Genomic DNA, 23354 nt, shown 5'->3' with positions numbered 1-23354 from the left:
TGCTGTGGAACAGTATTATAAAACGCCACCAGCCCAGCCTCAGCTCCAGGATTGGGTTACATTTCTTTTACTCAGTTCACCTTGATAAGATGCCTGCCTTAAGGTGTTTGGTAGATGGGACAGCTTTCCCAGAGGAAAAAGGTGGGATGAACAGGGAACCTTAAGAGCCAAACAGCAGACATCCAGAGTGTCTCTTCTCTTGTCTAGGCTGCCCCTTGAATCAGGGCATTGGGAGTGAGGGGCCAGCCCTGATGTCTCCGCAGCCCACTCACCAGGCTCCTGCAGCCCCCCAGGCCTACCTGCTTTGTCTATCCAGGCCCGGTAGCCATTCAGCTCCCGCTCAATCTGCTGCTGGCGCCGCAGCTTCATGAAAGCCCTTCGGTTTTCCACTCTCTCTCTCTCTTTGGCAAATTCCCTGTGGACAAGAAGGATCAGATTCACTGGGTTTGGACAGGGCCATGACTAAGGGAGAGGGTGAATCAAGCAACAGAGACAGCATCTGAGCAACACCTCTATTAAGCCCATGTCGCCTTTCCTCTGACCAGGCTGCAACTGTGACCTCCTTAAAATGTTACCCAGAAACACACCTCATTCAGCCTCACACAGGAAGCCTTCCCAGACTAGCTGCATTCCAGTCAGGACCAACTGATTGCTTGCTCTATTTTGAAAGGTATTTTCTTAGCCATGTGAGAAGTTAGATTTCAAAACGCCATGTTCCACCTCCTCCCCTACAATGAAAACCCTTAACCCTCTGAAGGGCACAGCTACCCTTTCTCCTTTTCATAACAATAGTAACTAATGTATATCGACCAGTGATGATATGTCAGCCCTGTATCAAGGTTTTCACACCCGTTAACTCATTTAATCCTCACAAGCATCCTATGAAGTATTAATACTATTAAAATTCCCATCTAACAGATGGCAGAGCTGAGGTTTAGCGGGGTGAAATGCCTTGCTGAGACGTGAACTCTAACCACAATGCTGTGCAGCCTCTGCTGCCCTGTACTCTGGTGCTGAATAAAAGCTGGCACTGAAGATCAATGAGGCTGATGACTTGAAAGCTTAAAATGCTATTCAAAGGTGGCAGATGTCAGTTAAATAAGAAAGGAAGGGTCGTGGGAAGGATACCTGACTCCCTTAAAGCCAGTGGGAAGGTGGGGTGGGTGGAGGAGAGATGAGGAGGCAGAGGGGAAGCCCAGGTGAGGTCAGTAAGAAGACAGAGCCCATGATAGGCTCAAGAGACCAATCTCACTCACTGTGACAACAGAATGAGAAGGCTTCAGCTCCATGGGAAAAGAGGAGAGAAGAGAACTAAGGGCTCCTTGTAGAGAAGAGGAGGATCAAACTCAATGGGTGAACAAATGGGGAGAAGTAAATCACAGTTTGCTAACAGGTTCCTCCAGAAGCCACCTCTAGCAATGCCTTTCTCCTTCCAGGCTAGGATGCCGCTTACCAGTGCAGTGGCTCCCAGCCATGGCTCAGGTGTTCTCCTACTACCCGGGAAGCTGTTTTCCTTATTAAATGTGATCCCCATAAAGAGCTGCAGGCCAGGCACAGTGGCTCATGCCTGTAATCCCAGCACTTTGGCAAGCTTAGGTGGAAGGACTGCTTGAGCCCAGGAGTTCGAGGTTACAATGAGCTGTGATCGTGCCACTGCACTCCAGCCTGGGTGACAGAGCAAGACATTGTTTAAAAAAAAAAAAAGAGCTGTAGCCTGAATGTGAGAGGAGTCCAGCACTGATTGTGGGTCCTGCCAGTTTCTCTCTCATGTCCAGCAAAGAAGAAATGAATGAGGGGCTGGGGGATGGGTCCCAGCCACAGTGCAGAAAAAGAGAAGGTGCCAGTCTACCATAATGCCAAGAGACACCTGCTCGGGCCTCACCTGGCCTTTCTGCTGAGATAGAGCTGGTTTCCTTGGGTACAGCCACCTGCTTACAATCAGGCAGCGGGTATAAGGAAAGGCACATCGGAAGGAGAAATTCTCCTGCGCTTGGCTTCAGGTTCACTGGGATCTACTAAAGGTACAATTGGGGAAGGGAAGAAGAGAGCCAAAATAAAGAGTGACCAGGGCCAGTGACTGAATTCAAGCCCTGAAATGCCTCCTTTCCACTTTCTGAATTTCAGCAATTTGGAAGTAACAAGGGGCTGGCTTGGTTCGTGGCATCACCACCCACCAAAATTCGTACCTCTGGCTCTTTGCTTCTTTTCATCCCTCCTGTCCAATTAGTACCATTGTCTTGTTGGTTCTACCTTCAAAAAAGCACCCGAATTCACCCTGCCTCTCCATCCTCAGTATCGTGGTCAAGGACCTCACCCTTCCCTGCCTGGATCACTGCAAGAGCATCCAGCTGGTCTCTCAACCTGTCTCTTTCCCCTCCTTTCACCCATCTCACACTATCAACATTATCTTTTTTCTTGAGATGAAGTCTTGATCTGTCACCCAGACCGGAGTATAGTGGCATGATCTTGGCTCACTGCAACCTCCACCTTCCAGATTCAAGCAATTCTCCTGCCTCAACCTCCTGAGCAGCTGGGATTACAGGCACCCGCCACCATGCCCAACTAATGTTTTTATTTTTAGTAGAGTCAGGGTTTGACCATGTTGATCAGGCTGGTCTCAAAACTCCTGACCTCAGGTGACCCACGTACCTCGGCCTACCGAAGTGCTGGGATTACAGACATGAGCCACCACGCCCGGCCCAAGGTTATTTTTTTTTGAAGGTCATCTGATGGATCTTACCACTTCCATACCTCTAGTAATAACCATGGTAAGTAACGTGTAGAGCAGGTCTTAATGTACCAAGCACCTTCACGTATTTTGCTCATTTAATGTTTACAAGCATTCTGAGAAGGCAGAATAGGTATTTCATCCTTAACTTAAAAGTTATGCAACTTGATGGAGTTTAGGCGAGAAACAGACCCAAGATTCGAACCCAGGCCTCTCTCCCATAAGAGCCCGAGTCCTTCATGGCCCCCATGTTTGCCTAACCTAATGCATTTTTACATGCTACTCTATCTTATCATAGGTATAGGGCTTGATTTTTCAACTAAGCTCTGGGGGAATCCAGAGAGGTTTAATAAGAAGGTGATATTTTGAGCAAGACCTTGAAAAAGGAGAATTTAAGCAGGCTATGACCAGAGGAACATAATCATCCTGAACACCTAGGGTAAGCATTATGATCAACATATCCATTTTCCAGCTCAGAAAACTGAATCTAAAGGGACTTAAGTGGCCCTTTAAGAGGGCAAGTGTCCAAGGACACATAACCACTCAGAGGAACCATGACTCTCAGATGTAAATTCCATCTCTTTCTACTCTATTAGCGCCTCCTCTACAGCTTCCATCATCCTCTGCTGAATGAAGAGGATGAAGCCTTCAAGCGTGGCCTTCAGAGTCTTACATAGTTGGAGCCAAAACTTTCTCTTCCCACCATCCCCACCCACCCGCTGCCTGCCCACAGCCCACCACAGCCACGTTTCAACTACAGCACATTCCCCACACTTCCTGAAAAGGCAGGGTGGGCGTTCAAGGCTAGTGCACAATGCTTATCTGCCCGGAATTCCTTCTTATCTGCCTGAGTCAAAATCCTTCTCCAAGGCCAGGCTGGAACGTTGCCTCTTCTGTTTGGGCCCCATCATCCCCGACTCCCAACTTTCCGGCTTCCTGTCTACCTCTTCTTCATCTCTGTCAAGCTCATCTTGCAGTCAGTCCTTTACTGTGGTCAGCTGTATGTGTGACTGTCTCTCCTTGTGAGCTTTTTGTAAAAGCATTCTGTGCCTTATTCAACTTCCTATCTTCCCGGACTAGAATAGGCCTACCACATAGTGTATGTTCAGTAGATCCCTTTTTATGAAAAATATCCAGGCTTACTAGGAGAAATGATAGCTCTTCCCTGATTCCCAGAGGCTTAAAAGAAGGAGTACTCCATCTCTGCACTGACCCAAAGGGAGCAGGTAAACCAGCGGCAACTCCTGCATGCCGCCACCAGTTTCTCTTGGTTTGACTCCACTATAGTTACTGTAAATGAGAATAAGAAGAACGGAAAGTGTCATCTCTCTATGGCCCCCAGAATGATGATGTAGCTTGATTTCTGGTGGGAGAGATCAACAGACCCCAGTCTAACCTCCCTTTGTCTAATCTCTTCCAATCGCAGGTTAAGCACTATTTCCACATGCTCCCTGTGTTTGGAAGTTTCCTGGCTCCGGGTCTCACCAGCTGGTTTCCCTGCTCTTCTTTGCCATTGTAAGCTCCCTTTCCTCCCACCCTCCCTGGCATCCTAGCTGGAACTCACAGGCCCAGAGCCCGACAGATCTGGCCAAGCCTCTTGGCTAAAAGAAGTAAAGCAACAAATGTGCCCCACTGAGGGTACCTCCCAAGCAGCTCCAGCACCTTAATGGAGGATGTGGGGGGCCTCCATTATCAAGCGGCCTTTTCTGTTTTGTTCTTTCACTGGGAACCTGGGCAGCAAGTCCAGCACCTGTGTTTTTCCTAACTCTTGTCACCTTCCTCCCTCACTGTTATAATTGTTAGCACCCATGGCCTGTCTCCCTGACTAGTCTGCAGACTTCATGAAGTCAAGTAAAGCCTTCGTTGTATCACATTCCAACAAGGGTCTATGAAGCTTCACCCACTGTCTGGTATGACAGTAGATTCCATAGATTATAGAGACAAAATATCAAGAACAGCTAATGTTCATATAACACATTTCTACTTGTTAAATTTACACATTGTTTTCATGTAAACTATTTCATTTATACTTTCAAAAGCCCTGTGAGATTCAGGAGTTTTACTTGCCCAAAACAACCCAATTAGCATGAGGCAAAGACAAAATTCAAACTATTGTCTTCTTCCAGTTTATGTGCTGTTTTTATAATGCCTTAGCTGTCTTCCCTGCTATCTAGAAGTCAACATTTAAAATCTACAACAGGGATTTCATTTCAGCCCAAGGTTGAGGAAAATAAGAATATAAAAACAGATGGGTTTTGTTTTTCTTTAAGGGAGTATTCTTTTCATTGAGACAGTAGCATAAAAATCCATTGCTCTGTGTTGGGTTATTAAAGACCTAGAATAAAGTTCACAGCGTTAGTCAAGCCAGTGATCTACTGCTTTTGTTTCCATTTATTCATACACATATTGCATTCTGTAGAGAACAGGAGCAAATAAGATTCAGCTTCACAAACCTTAGATTTAACATGCCCACCAGGCTCATGAATATGTATGTGGCCAGACCAGGGAAAGAAAGCATACTCCTTCAGCTGGTCCCTCTCTCTCCTCTGAGGATCTGAGCACCCTTTCCTCTTTGCAGAGGATCCTGGGGTTATTCAGAGGATGATGCTTTTGCAAAGATAAAGCATATTACCATCATTTAGTTAACCAGATGACTGCTGAATTCCCCCACTGAAAGGCAGCTCGAAGCGGGGCACTATGAATATCTTCATTTATCCAGTTCCCTTGGAGCAAGGCACAGGAAATGTAAAAGGGGTATCCGGCCTATATTAGAAGAGTGTTCATATTCTCTAAGGCCACTTGGCAACAGCCTGTGGCCTAAGGTAAGAGGACAGGTAATCAACTCCTTTTCATTTGTTCTATCTAGGGTTTCCATACCCAGAGATACAACAGAATGCAAGATGGGATGAGTCTAGATTTCAGAATTCCAAGCAAGGGGAACAAAAACAAATCCCCATGTGATGCAGCGGAAACACCACAGGTCTATTTCAGAGCTTGGGCTGTAGGTATCCTTTGTTGCTTACAAATGGGGCAGTTACCTCGCGGTCTCAATTTCTTCGTCAGAGTTGAATCAGGACACATATAAACCCTAGGCTCATAACCAGAGGCAGGGATAGATCTGGCTGACTCTGAGAGTCCTGACTAGATTCCCTTAAGAGATAGTACAGTGACACAAATCCAAGTCGTGTTTCATTGTAGATACTTCCCCTTACCCAGTTCTGTTATCCTTAATTTCTGGCTGTTCCTCAGCCTGAAACCTGGCTCCTCTGAGGGAGGGTGACCTGTAAGTCCCCTCACATATGGCTCTTGCATAGGGGGAAGGAAGGGGAGTTGGGGTTAAGCATGGATGAGCCTCTATTCTGGATCCCATGTATGTACGCAAGGCTTGGATTTGTACATTTCAGTCATGGAAACTAAGAACAAGGTGGATCTCTTTGCACTGCATGGTTGAGTATAGTTTTCTTCTTTTATCCTGGTTACTGCATTTGTATTTGTGACTGCTTTTTTTCTGCAGCAGTGTACATGAGAAACATAAATTGTAAAGACTATTCAGACACAGCTAATCCTGTATTACTCATCAATAAGATGAAGTGGAAGAATTACATAATCTCAGACTAGGTAGAATGCCCAAAACACTTATCATGTGAGCCTGGAGGGGTGAGGGGAGAGAAGACGGAGACTTCTTTGAAAGCCTTTTTGGATTATTATTAATTAATATTTTATGAATGTATGAACCTATAAAGGAGCCATTGCTACAGACAAATCACAAAGTGGCTAATCTCTGCCCTAGCCACTAAAACCAGAAATAAAGTAACTGGTTTTAGCCCATAGGCTGATACTAGGAGGGTCTTTGGTCATTCACATTTCTAGAACTGATTATGCCGTTGCTAAATCTAGGGGATTAGAAGTGAGGCTGATGAAAGCCTAGCTCCAGCTTGAAATGTCCGTCATGTTATGTCACCCTGGAGTCAGTCACAGGGCACCTGGACGGATATCTCAGTGCTTGTCTAGTGATGAAGATGTTCTGCTAGGTCCACTGGGGTAAGAAAGCTTCTGTTGGAGGACTGCTTGGCTCATGTTTTAGCCTCTCACTCCAGACCTCTCCTCCTGGCTCCGTGCAGGGAGATTTGTTTACTGATGCACAGCCCCTCACTGCTGTCATGGCAACCGAAGAGAAGACAAAGTGCCAGGATGGGCCAGCCTGTGTGACTCAAAAATCTGTTTATCCACACTCCTGTACACACTTGCATGCTTCATCACACACACATTGGCATAGATACACACGCTCATCCTGGCACAAGCAGCATATGTAGACACACTCTGCCAAGCACACGAATGGCCACATGGTCTTATTCCTATTAATCTCCAGAATCCATATTTCAGAGAGCTTTGCTACCCACAAGGAAACCTTGCCAAGGTTCCTGTAAAGTCTTTGCTTCAGGAAGGAGCAATTTGGGTTAGACATCAAGAAAAACCTCTTCAACCCTAAACATTCTGAAACTAACAGAGACATTGGAAGCATGATTGGCAATTCTGTGATGGCAGTGGTTTATTTTCAGTGCCACTGGAAAATGGCTGGGTTTGGGGTGAGCCTTTTCAGTGTTCCTGTATTTTCAGTGTTCTTATGAGCTTGGAGAACATTTTCTCCCATTTTTCAGAGAAGCAAACACAGCCCCAGAGAAGGTAAACACCTTACTGAAGGTCACAGAGTTCAGCAGTATTAAAGTTATTTATGTTTTATCCCTTGACTTGTTCCAGAAAGGATTTAAGGAGACTTAGGTTGTCAATAAATAAAGGCCAAGACAGAAGCTAGCCCTCTAAATCCTATCCATCATTGACTCTAATAAGCAGGATGGGGGATGCATATCTCAACTACATCACACAGGGTCACTCTTCCTTAGAATCTGGAGCTATGGGAAGGCTCCTCCTATGAGCAGAAATCCTTCCCTAAAATAAAGGCAAGTAAGTGGCATTACATGAAGCACTGTATCCCACTCCTAACCCTCCACCTTATGTCCATGGCAATGGCAGACAGACCAGGAGTCTCACAGACGAAGATATTGGGAGAGGAGGACCTGACAGATCACCTGTCCGAGATCGGCTTTCCACATGCAGGGAAACTAAGACATAGAGAGAGGCCAGATGACTTGCCATCTCCAAGGACTAGGGCAGTCACGGCAGACCTGGAGCATCGCATTCCAAAGCCAGTGCAATTCTGCAGCTTCATGACATTTCAGTTATGAGAACTCAAAGAAGATTATTCTTTTAGGAGCTCAGGGAATAACTGGTCTTTTCTCTTTTTCTTCTCAATCTTGAGATCTCATTTATTTGTTTGAGTAGATGCAGGGGGGCAAGTATGACAATTCATGTAAGGGAGATAATGAAGGAACTGGAATACGTTTCCCATTTTGGTTTTTAACCTTGAAGTTGGTGGAATCCAGAGTGTTAAGGTATAATGATTAAAAAGCTCTGAAGTTGTAAAGACCTGGGTTTGAATCCTAGGTCCATCGTGGTGTGATCTGGAGCAAGTTCTTAAGCTGAATCTCGGTTTCCTCATTCATAAAATTAAGATAATTATCATACTTATCTCAAAAGGTTGTTGTGAGGATTTGATGATAGAAAGTACAATGTATAGTAGGCGCTCCAGGTAGCTGTTATATTGCTGCCATTTCTGTGAATGTGTCTTAACACAGATAACCTATTCTCAGGCCTTCATTCTACATAGTCATTCCACCTCTAAAATATCATTGATTGAGTCCCTACTACATAGTAGTTATTGTTTTAGAATATGAGAATATAGCAGCAAGTATAATCGGGAGTGCCAGTTTGTACCTGTAATCTCAGATACTTGGGAGGCTAAGGGAGGAGGATGGTTTGAGTCCAGGAGTTCAAGACCAGCATGGGCCACAGAATGAGACCCCATTCTTTAAAAAAAAAAGCAAATCTTTGTCCTCACAGAGCTTATATTATACTGCATGAGAAAAACAATAGACAAGATAAATAAGTACAATATACAGAATGCTATAAACTGGTAATTCCTCAGGAAAAAAGAAAGCAGAGAAGTGTAGTAAGTCCTGGGGTTGGGGGGTGGCCAGGGAGGGCCTCACTGAGAAGACTTGAGGAATGATGTGAGAGGTGTGAGGAAGTGAGCCAGACATCCGGGGAGGAGGGCTCCAGGGAGAGGCGATGGCCAGGGCAAGGCTGTGGGGCAGAAGCATCTTGCGGGAGTTTTTGAAGAACAGAAAGGGACCAGTATGACTAGAGTGGACTGAATACACAGAAACAGGGTCAAAGTGGGTGGCAGGCAGTGGCGAAGTGAAGGGCTGGATCACACAGGGCCGTAGAGACCTGATAAAGATTTGAGTTTTAGTTGGTGTGACTGGGAAACCATTGGTGGGTTTCAGCAGAGGAGTCCCACACTTAAGTTTGCAAAGAATGTCTCTGGTTGTTCTGTTGAGAAGAGACTGAAGGGGGTTAAGGGTGGAGGCAGGGAGATCTTCCAGGTTATATCCAGATGATGGTGGCCTTGGGCAGAGTGGTAGAATACAGCTCAGGAGAAATAGTGGGGCTCTCGATAGACTACGAAGACACAGCTAGGAGGATGTGCTAGCCACTGAATCAGGAGTGTAAGAGAGACATGCACCCAAGATGACCCCAAGGTTTTAAACTACAGCAAATAGAAGAATGGAGTTAAATAAACCGGGGTGGAAAAGATAATGGAGCAGGTTTGGGAAGGGGGAGGATCAGGAGTTCAGCTGTGTATATAAGTCAGCTGGATATCCTGACACATTTATATTAAAGATCATTAAGCTCAATAGCACCGAATTCTCTGTCATCCACACAATATGTACCAGCTGCTTCAAGGATTATCTGCTGTGAATGAAACAGAACCGTCCTAGACGCTCTTTCTCCACCACCCTCCTTCCCCCCTGCTGGCACATGCTAGAAAGATGTTAACTGATTATTCAGTAAAACATAATCAAGAAATTGTTGTTGGTATTGCTTCAAATAAAATTTAAAACAAAACCAAAAAACCCATGAATATTCTTGGATGCTACACTATTTCATTCTAGCTGCTTCACGAATCCCTCCCATGAGTGGGATGATCACGTAATAGCACGTACTGTGAGCATTGAAAAGTTATGATTCTCACATGGTGGTCCTTAAAAGCTCTTAAGAAAGGGACTAAGGGATCATACTTTCATCTCTGCTTTGCAGATCGAAAAAATAAAGGTTTTCAGGAGTGTTGAAAGACGAAGAGTTATACAGCAGAATTCAGACAGACTGTTTACCTCCGCCAGCCTGCACCACCTCATTGTGGCACACAGGTACTATCAAGGTATGAACTCAGAGGTGCACATGCTGCCTCCTCTCTGTCTCTGCATATAACAGTGTATGTTTGTCACAATATTTCAGTGGGTTCAAAGTCCCGTGGTGCAGGAAGAATGAGCCCCAGGGAAGTAAGAGCATTTCATATTCTTTCTCCCCCATCTACCCCGCCGACAGCACTCTAATTACAGTATGAAAGAGGCATCCTGACAGAGAACAAATGGCTGTGTTCTTTTCAGAGACACATTTCGCACTCCTCTGAGAAGCCACAGCAACCAGCTCCCTCCCCAAAAGTTTTGGAGGTGTCTGAGGAGAGGTGCGGCTGTGTTCTAGGAAGTGACTGAGAGTTTATTACCAGGACGACGCTTTGTACACCTCGCCCTGTGTGGGCATTTTTTTTCCACTTGTAAAAAAAAGCTTTGATTTTCCCACAATCCTTTGTTCAACATCCCCAGATAATCTAAACATTAAAGATTCCTCCCAGGAAGGCAAAATGTCATGGCTCATCACCAAAGGTTCTTCCTTGTGAAAACAAGCCCTTTTATATGCTTTGAGATGGTCAAGTGGAACAAAAGAGAAGGCCCAAAGCTGACAGAAAGGGAGTGGTGGAGACGGGAAAGAGGAGCCAAAATACGAGGGAAAATGGACCACGGGGAGCTCACGGGGAGAGACTTGAAGCGAGCGGAAGGAAATTTAGAGGCTTGGTGTGGACTAATGCACCCAATGTGACTCACCACACAGAAAGGCTGGCCTGGCCTTCCCACTCACTGTCCTTTCCAGGGATGCAATTAAAATGGGATGGGATGTATAGGAGTTTTGATTCACACAGTCATTAATTCACATCTTCAGGGTATATTAGAAAGTCTCTCAAACATAATTCAATTTTTCAGGCAGGAAAATCCAGGCTTAGAACAGCAACTTGACCTGCCTAGATCTCACAGTCTGTACTAGAAGCAGCTGTACCTCAACAATGTCTATTCCTTGGAATTGTCTTATTTCTCATTGGTGATCCTATTATGTTGTAAGCTCTGCAAGAGCAGAAACTATGTAGATTGCTCTTGTTCATGGTTATACCTGAAGTCCCAGCAGAGACAGGCTGTTCAGCAAACGTTGACAACGTGAATAAGTGCACCAGAAGGCAGCCACCAGACAAGAAGCAGTTCAGATGTGGGACAACAGGAGAGAACAGAGTGGCGGGGGGCACATGCCCTGTGTCCTGGCCTAAAACAACTGAGGTTAGCTCAATTCCAGGTCAGTCCTGAAGCTGTGTGGGTCCAGGGTCTGTGGCATCAACAGGGGTTTGGGGCACAACGGATCTTTCGACTTCAGCTTATCTTTCTAGGAGAGGCGTCTTCTCTTGGGCTTCCATGACACCCACACTTTGGTTTGATTCTTCTCAATCTCCTTCTCTCCTCCTTTAGACATTGGAGTGCCCCAGTGCCCAGGCATAGGTCCTCTCCTCTAGCACATTCTCCCTCCAGGTCACCTCACACAGGCTCTTGGAGACTTCTGACATTATCTCTTTGCTGAAAGCTACCAAACGTTTGTCTCCAGCTCTAATTCCCCACTGAGCTTGAAGCCCATTTATATAACCGTCAACTTGATATCAGCTACTTGGATGTCAAATAAGCACCTTGAATGTAACATGGCCAAGTGATTTCTCTCCAAACTGCTCCTCCTCTCGTCTCTCCCCCCTCAGTAAATAGTATCACCCAGGTCAGGGGTCATTTTCCATTCTTCCCTTTTTCCTCATTCCAACCCCAGCCCAATCCATAGTAATTCCTGGCAGCCTAATCCCTTCTCTCCAAACCCACTGCTGTCACCCTAGCCCAGGCTACTGCCATCTCCTGCCTGGATGCATCCTGCCTTCAGTAGGCTGCAACAGCGCAGCAGCCTCACTGGCTGACTTTGCATTTCCACCTTTGTCCCAATCCCCCTATTTCTTTCATAGCAGGAAAATGGGGTGACTCATGAATTCAAAATGCATCATGCTATCCTTCTGTTTAAGGTTTCCTTCTGGCTTCTCATTGTTAAAATACAAACCCTTTACTGTGGCCTGTGAGACCCTCCATAGATGTACTCTGTTTCTTCTTGACTGTAGGCACGGGAGGGGGGAACTTGCCTGATCACATAATGAAAATTAATGGCCCCACTACCTGTTGCACTCTACTACGTCAACCTGTTTATTTCATCAATAACACTTGTCACTAAAAAACTACCTTGTTGAACTATTTGTGTTTTTTTTTGTCTTTCCTCAAGAATATGAACTACACAGGAAAAGGGTCTCTTCTGCCATGCTCACCATCATATCCGCAGAACAATGCCTGGTCCTCAGAAGGAACTCAAGCATTATTTGTCGCATGAATGAATAAAGGCATCAGAACATTCAGAAGTACATATTCTTTCCTCTGGAGGTTACCTCTATGAGTCACAACCACTGCAGATCAAGTCTACTGGTAATGTAGTCAATCCAAGAATTCTCAACCAAGACATTCTGAAAACAAGCCATACACCTATTATTAGACGCTCTATATGAACTTCTGAGACCATTCCAAAGCTGTAAAGCAACATCATGGCAGGAAATTCTTCACCATATTAGCTTAAATGTGTTCTGCTGCAATTGAGACTTCATCCCTCTGTAATCTTAGTATCATTTCAGTTGATTATCATCCTTTATTTAAAAGTCTTTCTTAAATTGAAGATATTTAATAAATCACCAACTTCTTTAGCCTAAGTTAACCTAAGTTCTTCATTAAACTGTGATTATTACCTTATTAAAATATCCTTATCTATTAGATATAAATGCTACAAAAGCCGGTGACATACAAGCACAGATATTTGCCTCCTAGATGGCTGGCCTATCATAAACGCCAGTGCTTTGGGCTGTGGTAGACTATGCACCTTCCCATGAGGATTTGTAATAATACACACACAATGACAGTGACAAAATGTCATTAAAGATGATTAAACCTGTGATATAGTATAGTAAAATCATGAAAGATGACTAAACCTGGACTCATTACACCTATCTTTGAATGAGACCACAGGCAAGTTATTAAAGCTTTCTGAAGTTCAATTTCCTAATAAATGACATTGATGAAAACTCCAACCTCACTGAGCTGCTGTATCAGCAAGCCCATGTGAACCAAGGCACCAATCATGGTGCCTTGTATGGTAGATCTTCAATAGATGAGAGTAGAATCTGAAGTTCCCTAAGAGCTGTTCTCTTAAAATAAAGAGCACTGTCATCTGACAACTCGTTACTTTGTCACCTTAAAATATTAACTAAAATCAGATATTTGCATCAAGGATAATCCAAATCAACACTAGAAAGGAAGGAATACTGATGAGGTTTAGAGAGGAGGAAAGTGCATCTTTTGATAAAGTCTATGTTACTGAACATTTGTAGACTGTTGGACAATTTCTCAACTCTAGCTGTTCACCTCGTAGATTCTAAATAACTCCTTCACCTTCAGGATAAAGTTATTTTTACATAGGACCTTTTATGTGAAGATTTCCTTCAAAGCAGACTCTTCAGAGTTTTGAGCCATTAGAGACATGCGTGAGGGAGGGAGCTTCCAGCTTGGACCATAACCCCCACCCCAGCACAGACTTCTAAACACTCCTAAGGCCCTTGCCTTAGCAAAGTCCACCCTTATGTATTTATAGGCAACAGCAGATCTGCTCCTCACAGAGCAGTGGTACTGCAAGTATGAACCATGGACCAATGCCTAACTGCAAACTATTTCCAGTCCACAAGATATATTCAGAAATTAGAAGCACTTAGTAACTCTGATAATAATTTGATAGATACCTGATGTGTACCAAATATAAGAATAAAAATTGATGGCTTTGTTTTATATCTGTGTATATTTTTCATTTCAGTTTTCTGGTAATCCATTTTATAAATAAATGCATTTTACAAAAGTATAAACACACAGTAGACTGGTAATTTTTAGAAGTGACTCTTCAACACAAATAGTTTGAAAAGCACTGTCTGGAGCAAAACCATTTCTTTGCAGCTGGAAGATATGGTATTGAGATCATACTAATGACCATTTATTTTGTGGTTATGACATACCAGACACTCTGCTGAAGTTTGTAGGCACTATCTGCTTTAGTTTTCACAAAACCACAAAATACATGATGCCAGCTCACTTTTTAAAAGAAGTCAAAGGACATTTAAAAACCTATTCCTATTTCTCCACAACCTCTCCAGCATCTGTTGTCTCCAGATTTTTTAGTGATCACCATTCTAACTGGCATGAGGTGGTATCTCAATGTAGTGTTGATTTGCATTTCTCTAATGACCAGTGATGATGAGCATTTTTTCATGTTTCTTGGCCTCACATATGTCTTCTTTTGAAAAGTGTCTGTTTGTATCCTTCACCCACTTTTGAATGGGTTTGTTTTTTTTCTTGTAAATCTGTTTTAGTTCTTTGTAGATTCTGGATATCAGCTCTTTGTCAGATGGGTAGATTGCAAAAATTTTTTCCCATTCTGTTTGTTACCAGTTCACTCTAACGATTGTTTCTTTTGCTGTACAGAAGCTCTGGAGTTTAATTAGGTCCCATTTGTCTATGGCTTTTGTTGCCAGTGCTTTTGGTGTTTTAGTCAGGAAGTCCTTGCCTATGCCTATGTCCTGAATGGTTTTGCCTAGGTTTTCTTCTAGGGTTTTTATGGTGTTAATTCTTAAGTCTTTAATCCATCTGGAGTTAATTTTAGTGTGGGGAGGGATAACACTAAGAGAAATGCCAGATACAGGTGATGGGGATGGAGGCAGCAAACCACATTGCCATGTATGTACCTATGCAACAATCCTGCATGTTCTACACATGTACCCCAGAACCTAAAGTGCAATAAAATATATATATTTAAAAAATACAAAAATTAAAAAAAAGGAAAAGAAAAAGAAAACCTATTCAAGGTCATACATCTAATGTTCTTCTGACCACAAATAGGTCTTGAGAGGCAAATTAGAAGCCAGGGGACCTGTGCCACCTGAAGCCCTTGGGATTACACTGACAGCATTTCACCACAGCTTTTCAGTGTATTTTCCTCTTCTTTCTTCCTGTATATTTCCTTCCCTGCTTTTGTTAATCTTTTTTCATTTTTGTTTTTCTTCCTCTGTCTTCTCTTCTGTCTGTCTCTGAGGATGTACTCAGATGAAAGGATAGACCCAAGGTCACAAAAGCCCCCGAACTCCATATCACAAATTATCTCTTCCTCATCCTGCTCTATGGAGTTGAGGAACAAGGCTATAAAGAAGGCATTAAATTCACATTCTCATTATGTGCAGGAAGCAGGAAATTCACATTACCCTTATGTTATCAAACAGTAATTACTAGAAATGAATTCCTATGAAAAACACCAGTTGTCATTAGCATAAAATAGTTAAATTCTTTTGCAAGTAACCATGCTCTACCAATAAACGCTGATCATTTTTCAGATATCTTATATCCAAATGTTACAATAAAATCCAAGTTAAAATTTTACTCCATTCTTATCTGAAAATGTATCTGCAAAAACTATCTATGCATACATGTGTCTATATCTGCAGTCATGAAAATGCACATGCACACACATGCGTATACACATGCATGGCCACAGCTCCACTTACAGGAAGGCTGATGGCTAAAAAGATACGCCAGGCCAATATTTTCTCCAGAGGTTTATCTACTCCTGCGCAATAATGCCTCCTCCCTAGGAAACTAGTAAATACAGGCTTCACTTCTGAAGCGTAACTATAGAGAATTTGGTTATACAATTCTGTTTGTGTGAAATAAGGTAATTACTATGATACTATAACTATATTTCCACCTAATGCCGCTCAGAAAAAATGTTGTATTTTGTAGAGAATCTGAAAAGTCAAAGAGCTGACTTCTAGTTCTGGCAGAACATAACACCAGTGTTCTGAAACACCTTTTACACCAAGTGCCTAGGTGCTAGATTGACAAGCATTACAATTAATGCATTCCTAAACTTACAAAGAAGTGATGGAAATTTCCAAGGTCAAAAAAAAAAAACAAAAACAGACATATGTTATGTAAATATTGTCTCCTAGTCTGTTTCTTGTTTACATTCATTTTTCTTAATGGGATCTTTTGATGAACAAAAATTGTTTATTTTGACAAAGCACAACCAATTGATTGTTTTGATTTTATTGTTTGTGCTTTCTATACTGTATTCTGTCCAAGAAACATTTGTCTAGCATGAATTCTCAAAGATATTTTCAAATTAATTTTAATCTACAGAGAGACATAAAAGTCTAGATTCACTTTTTTGTTTTGTTTTGTTTTCTTTAGAGACAGGGTCTCGCTGTGTCACCCAAGCTAGAGGGCAGTGGTGCAATCTTGTCTCACTGCAACCTCCATCTCCTGGATTCAAGTGATTCTCATATCTCAGCCTCCCAAGTAGCTGGTATTGCAGGCATGCACCAACACACCCAGCTTATTTTTGTATTTTTTGTTAAGATGGGGTTTCGCCATGTTGGCCAGGCTGGTCTCGAACTCCTGATCTCAAGTGATTCACCCACCTCAGCCACCCAAAGTGTTGGGATTACAGGTGTGAGCTGCCATGCCCAGCCGTAGATTCACTTTTTTATATGACTATCCAGTGGATATTGCAAAATGTATTAAAAAGACTTTCCTTTCCTCACTGAATTGATCTTGCCTCTTTGTCACAAATCAACCACTAATATACATGAGGGGCTCTCTAATCTGTTCTTGTGGTCTATTTGTCTGTTGACATCAATATCATATTGTTTTGATTACCGTAGCTTTACAATAGATCTTAAAATCAAGTAATGTAAGTCCTACAACTTTATTCTCTTTTTCAGAATTGCTCTAGCTTCTCTAGAACCTTTGCCCTTCCATATCAATTTTTGAATCATCTGTCTAGTTCTTCAAATTAGCCTGTTAGAATTTTGATAGGGATTATATTGAATCTCTGTATTGATTTAGAGATAATGGATATCTACATAACGTTAAGTTTTTCAATCCATAACATACTATGTCTCTCCATTTTTCAAAAGACTTTTTAAATTTACTTCAGTAATGTTCTGTAGTTTTCAATAGAAAGGTCTTGACATCTTTTGTCAGATTTATTTCTAGATATTTGATTTTTTTGGTTATTCCTTAAATCTTTAACATCCATTTTAGTTCATTTAAATGTAAATTGAACTTCGTCATTGCAAGCATATATAACCCGATTAATTTTTTTGTTCATCCTATATCCTTTGACCTTGCTGAATTCACAACTCTCGTAGTCTGTTAGATTTTCAAAATATATAATCTTATTATCTGTAAAAAATTAGTTTTTACTTTTCCTTTCCAATTGATGCACCCTTTATTTTTTTCCTTTCCTTATTAATACGGCTCAGATTTACATAACCATGTTAAATGAAGTTGGTGAAAGCGAAAGTCCTCGCCCATTTCCAAATTATAGGGAAGAGGGATTCATATTTCATTAAGTATGACACTGGCTGGAGGTTTTTTATAGATGCCTGTCTTAAGCCATTTTGTGCCAATATAACAGAATACTTGAGACTGGGTAGTTTATAATAAACCAAAATTTACATGGCTGATGGTTCTGGTGACTGAGAAGTCCAAGATCAATGGGCTGTATCTTGCAAGGGCCTTCTTGCGGCATCACCTCTGTAATGGCAGAAGGGTGCAATGGCAGAACGGTGTAATGGCAGAAGGGTGCAATGGCAAAGCCTGTGCAACAGAGCATGGGAAAGTGGGAAGAATTCATCCTTTTATCAGGAACCCAGTCCCACAGTAATGGCATTAATCCATTCATGAGGGCAGAGCTCTCGGGACTTAATCACCTCTTAAGGGTCCCACCTCTCAACTCTGTTGCACTGGGGATTATAACACATAAACTTTGGAAAACACATTTAAATGATAGCAATGCCATTTTATCAGACTGAGATAGTTCTTTTCTGTTATTAATGTACTGTGAGCCTTTATTATAAAGTAGTAAATTTTAAGTTATTTTTGCACATGTGTTAAGGTGCTATATACTTTCTCCCTCTTTTACTGCTAATGTAGTATATTACCTTGACAGATTTTCAAATGCTAGACCAACTGCATTCATGGATTAAACATGATGTGGTAATGATACATTATCCTTTATATTTTGCCAGAGTTTATTAATAATATTTTCAAGGAAACTTGCATCTTCATTTATAATGGACATTGTTCTTTTCTTATATATTTGTCAGGTTTAAGTATTGGGGTAATAATAATCACATCAAATAAGTTGGGAAGTGTTTCTCCCCCTACCTTATATCCTAAAGGAGTTTGTGAAGGATAAGTATTATTTCTTCCTTAGGTTTGGAAGAATTGACTGGTAAAACAACATGGCCTAGAGTTTTCTTTGTGGGAAGCCTTTAGAATACAAATTCAATTTCTTTAACAGGTCTGTGTTTATTTAGATTTTAAATTTCTTCTGTTAGTTTTGGTATTTTTTAAAATTTCAACTTTTTAATTCATTTATTTTTATTATACTTTAAGTTCTGGGGTACATGTGCAGAATGGGCAGGTTACATAGGTATACACGTGCCATGGTGGTTTGCTGCATCCATCACCCTATCATCTACATTAGGTTTTTCTCCTAAAGCTATCCCTCCCTTATCCCCGAATCCCCTGCTATCCTTCCCCCCACCCATCTCCTGACAGATCCCAGTGTGTGATGTTCCCCTCCCTGTGTCCATGTGTTCTCATTGTTCTACATCCACTTATGAGTGAAAACATGTGGTGTTTGGTTTTCCGTTCTGTGTCTGTTTGCTGAGACTGATGGTTTCCAGCTTTATCCATGTCCCTGAAAAGGACATGAACTCATGGCTGCATAGTATTCCATGGCATGCCCAAGTAGCCAAGACAATCCTAAGCAAAAAACAAAACAAAACAAAAAACCTGGAGGCATCATGCTTTCTGACTTCAAACTATACTAAACGCTACAGTATGGTACTGGTACCAAAACAGATATACAGACCAATGGAACATAACAGAGGCCTCAGAAATAACGCCATACATCTATAACCATCTGACCTTTGACAAACCTGACAAAAACAAGCAATGGAAAAATGATTCCTTATTTAATAAATGGTGTTAGGAAAACTGGCTAGCCATATGCAGAAAGCTGAAACTCAATCCTTTCCTTACACCTTATATAAAAATTAACTCCAGATGGATCAAAGATTTAAACATAAGACCTAAAACTATAAAAACCCTAGAAGAAAGCCTAAGCAATGCAGTCAGGACACAGGCACGAGCAAGGACCTCAACTTTTATTTCAGATTCAGAGGGTACATGTGCAGGTTCGTTACTTAAGTATATTGTGTGATGTTGAAGTGTGGGATATGAATGATCCTGTTGCCCAGGTAGTGAGTATAGTGCTCAACAGTGTTTTCAGCCCTCTCCCATCTCCAGTAGTACCCGTTGTCTATTCTTGAAACCTTAACATCCATGAGTGTCCAATTGTTTAGCTCCCACTTATAAGTGAGAACATTTGGTAGTGGGTTTTGTTCCTGAATTAATTCACTTAGGATAATGACCTCCAGCTGCATTCATGTTGCTGCAAAGGAGATGATTTTATTTCTTTTGGTGGTTACATAGTATTCCATGGTGTATATGTACCACATTTTTTTGGCGCAATCCACCATTGATGGGCATCTAGGTTGATTACATATCTTTGCTGTTGTGAATAGTGCTGCAATGAACATATGAGTGCATATGTCTTTTGGGTAGAACAATTTATTTAATTTGGGATTATATACACAGCAATGGGATTGCTGGGTCAAATGCTAGTTCTGTTTTAAATTCTTTGAGAAATCTCCAAACTGCTTTCCCAGGGGCTGAACTAATTTACATTCCTACCAACAGAGTATAAGCATTCCATTCTCTCTGCAACCTAGCTGGTATCTATTTTTTTTTTTTTTACTTTAGTAATATCCATTCTGACTGGTGTGAGATGGTATCTCACTGTAGTTTTGATTTGCATTTCTCCAATAATTAGTGACGTTGAGCACTTTTTTCACCTGTTTGTTGGTTGCTTGTTTATCTTCTTTTTAAAAAGTGCTTGTTTATGTCTGTTGCCCATTTTTTAAAATGAGGCCGTTTATTTTTTGCTTGTTAAATTGTTTATGTTCCTATAGATTCTGGATATTAGACCTTTGCAAATATTTTGCATTTCCATTCTGTAGGTTGTACATTTACTCTGTTGATAGCTTCTTTTGTCATACAGAAGCTCTGTAGTTTAATTAGGTCCCATTTGTCAATTTTTTTATTGCAATTGCTTTTCAGGACTTGGTTATCAATCTTTCTCAAGGCTGATGTCCAATATGGTGTTTCCTAGGTTCTCTTCTTGGTTTCTCATAGAAGAGAAACCAAGGTCTCATATTAAATTTTTAATCCATCTTAATTTTCGAATATATTGAGAGGTCTAGTTTCATTTTTCTGCATATAACTGGCCAGCTATCCCAGCATTACTTATTGAATAGGGATTTCTCTCCCCATTGCTTAATTCTGTCAACTTTGTTGAAGATCAGATGGCTGTAGGTTTGCAGCTTTATATCTGGGTTCCCTATTCTTTTTCATTGGTCTATGTGTCTGTTTTTGGACCAATGCCATGCTGTTTTGGTTACTGTAGCCTTATAGTATACTTTGAAGTAAGGTGGTGTGATGCCTGTGGCTTTGTTCCTTCTGCTTAGGATTGCTTTGGTTCTTTGGGCCCTTTTTTGGTTCCATATAAATTTAGAATAGTTTTTTTCTAATCCTGTGAAAAGTGACATTTGCAGTTTGATTGAAATAGTGTTGTTCTGAGCAGTATGATCAGTTTAACAATATTGACTCTTCCAATTCATGAGCATGTAATATTTTTCCAGTTTTTTGTGTCATCTATAATTTCTTTCAGCAGTGCTTTCTAGTTCTTCTTGTTAGTAGAGATCTTTCATCTCCTTGGTAGATAGATTCCCAGGTATTTATTTTTTTTAGGCCATTGTAAATGGGATTGTGTTTTTTATTTGGTTCTTGGCTTGAACACTACTAGCATATAGAAGTGCTACTTTTATATTGATTTTGTATCCTGAAACTCCGCTGAAGTTGTTTATCAGTTCCAGGAAACTTTTCATGAAGTCTTTAGGGTTTTCTAGATATAGAATTGTTATTGTTAGCAAAGAGAGGTAGTTTGACTTATTTTCCTATTTGGATACCTTTCATTTTTCTCTCTTACATCATTACTCCAGCTAGGACTTTCGGTAGTATGTTGAATATAAGTGGTGAGAGTGAGCATCCTTGTCTTGTTCCAGTCCTCAAGACGAATGCTTCAGCATTTGCTCATTCAGTATGATGTTGGCTGTGAGTTTCTCATAGCTGGCTCTTATTATTTTGAGGTATGTTCCTTTGATGCCTAGTTTGTTGAGGGTTTTCATCATAAAGCAATGTTGGATTTTATCAAAGGCTTTTTCTGTATCTATTGAGAAGATAATTTTTTTGGCATTGTTTTGGCATTTTGGTTTTCAAGGAACTTGCCATTTTATCTAAGTTGTTACATTTACTGGCACAACATTATTCATAATATGACCTTAATTATCTGATTTCTGTAGGATCTATAGTGATGCTCCCATTTTCATTCCTGATTTTGATCTTTGTGTTACTGGGTTACAGCACAGAGCAGATAGCAGAACAGAAAATGTAAGTAAAATGTAGTACCTAAAAAAAATAAGTAAAAATCTGAGCAAATATGTACAAGATCCATATAAGGAAAACTACAAAACTCTGATAAATAAAATCAAAGAACTATATATATTTTTAAATTAAAATTTTTAATATATATTTTAATGCAGTGCATAGAAATAAAGAGATGAGAAAACTGAAAGTGAGGCTAATAGAAATGTTAGGTTGAAGACCTTAAATAAGTCAGGGTTTCACAAAAAGAGAAGAGACAAATGAGGAGAGGAAACATTTGAAAAAATAATACTTGATTTTTCCAGAATGAAATATTCAGATATGTAGATCCAGTAAGCACAACACATATGAAAGGAGGATAGCTAAAAAGAAACCCGTAACTAGGACCTTTAGAGTAAACTCCATAACACCAAGATAAAGTCTTTAAAGAAGCCTAAGGAATTTAAAGAAATCATCTATATAGAAAATCCAAAATAGTCGATTAAAAAACTGGAACCAGAGGGGGCCTGAGTGACAGACCTTCCGCAGCGCTGTAGCCACCATATTCTCTTGCACGGGTGTTGCTGGGCTGTCGGTCTGGACCTTGCAGCTGCAATGGATTCAAGTTCAAAATATGGCAACTTTGAAAGGTATTATGAGGCAACTAAAGTTCATCTAAAATATCCAGTAATTTACCAAGTCTATGAAAATGGTAGCAGCAGCAAAATACACCTGAGCTCTGAGAGAGCTGAAACATGCTCAAATATATAGATTGGGAACTTTGGCTCTGTATGAAAAAGCTGGTATCAAGGTGCCTGAAGACAAGAAGAAACATGGTGCTATTCATTCCTCCATTGCTAAACAGATGGAAAGCGAGGTTGCTACACTAACACTAGCTTGGAAAGAAGTTATGCTGGTTGGAATGGGTGACAAAATCAGAGGCATACTTTATAGGACTCATTCTGACCAGTTTCTAGTGGCATTCAAAGAAATGGGAAGAAAGCCTCCTACTTTTGGAGATGTGCCAGCCATTGCTTTTGAATTACTCAATTTTGTATACGAATTTGATGAAGTCTCCATCAACTTTAATTGATTCAGGTCTATCATCTTTAAGACAGAAGAAAAGCCCATCTTTTCCCTTAACACCATTGAAAGTGCTGAGAGCACGAGTATCTAAACGATATGGATGCTGATGTGCTGCAAAATTACCAAGGATACAATCTGGCCAACATCATCTACTACTCTCTGAAAGAGTCCACCACCAGTGAGCAGAGTGCCAGGATGACAGCCAGGGATAACGCCAGCAAGAATGCTTCTGAGATGATTGACAAATTGACACTGACATTCAACCGTACTGGCCAAGCTGTCATCACAAAAGAGTTGATTGAAATTATCTCTGGTGCTGAAGCTCTGGATTAATGAAAATGAAGTTCCATCCTCAGAGAAGAGGTAAGGAAGGAAAATTCAGCCAGGTGATTTTGTTTTTAGCTTACAGCTGTCTTCATCAGAAGAAAGTGTTCCTCCATTGTTTAAATTACTGAAGACAGTAAGATATTTGTAAATTATCTTACAATAAACAACTTAAAATAAGAAAAAAATTTAACTAATAACTGATTATAAAAAGG

General features: G+C 41.1%; 1 protein-coding gene and 1 pseudogene across 21 annotated transcripts in view; one reads left to right on the top strand and one right to left on the bottom strand.

The window, feature by feature from the left end:
- CACNA1E (calcium voltage-gated channel subunit alpha1 E) overlaps positions 1-23354 on the bottom strand; it is a 515845-nt gene that overhangs the window by 94990 nt on the left and 397501 nt on the right. For all 21 annotated transcript variants that reach the window (XM_054247624.2, XM_054247625.2, XM_054247623.2 and 18 more), the window contains one exon: positions 300-415. In XM_054247624.2, the coding sequence (XP_054103599.2) occupies positions 300-415 (116 nt within the window). The remainder of the gene's footprint in view (positions 1-299; positions 416-23354) is intronic.
- LOC108588922 (ATP synthase F(1) complex subunit gamma, mitochondrial pseudogene) lies at positions 22349-23148 on the top strand (annotated as a pseudogene).

This window comes from Callithrix jacchus, chromosome 18 (assembly GCF_049354715.1).
Source record: "Callithrix jacchus isolate 240 chromosome 18, calJac240_pri, whole genome shotgun sequence".
Classification (NCBI taxonomy): Eukaryota; Metazoa; Chordata; class Mammalia; order Primates; family Cebidae; genus Callithrix; species Callithrix jacchus.
This window is presented reverse-complemented; position numbering and strand designations above follow the sequence as displayed.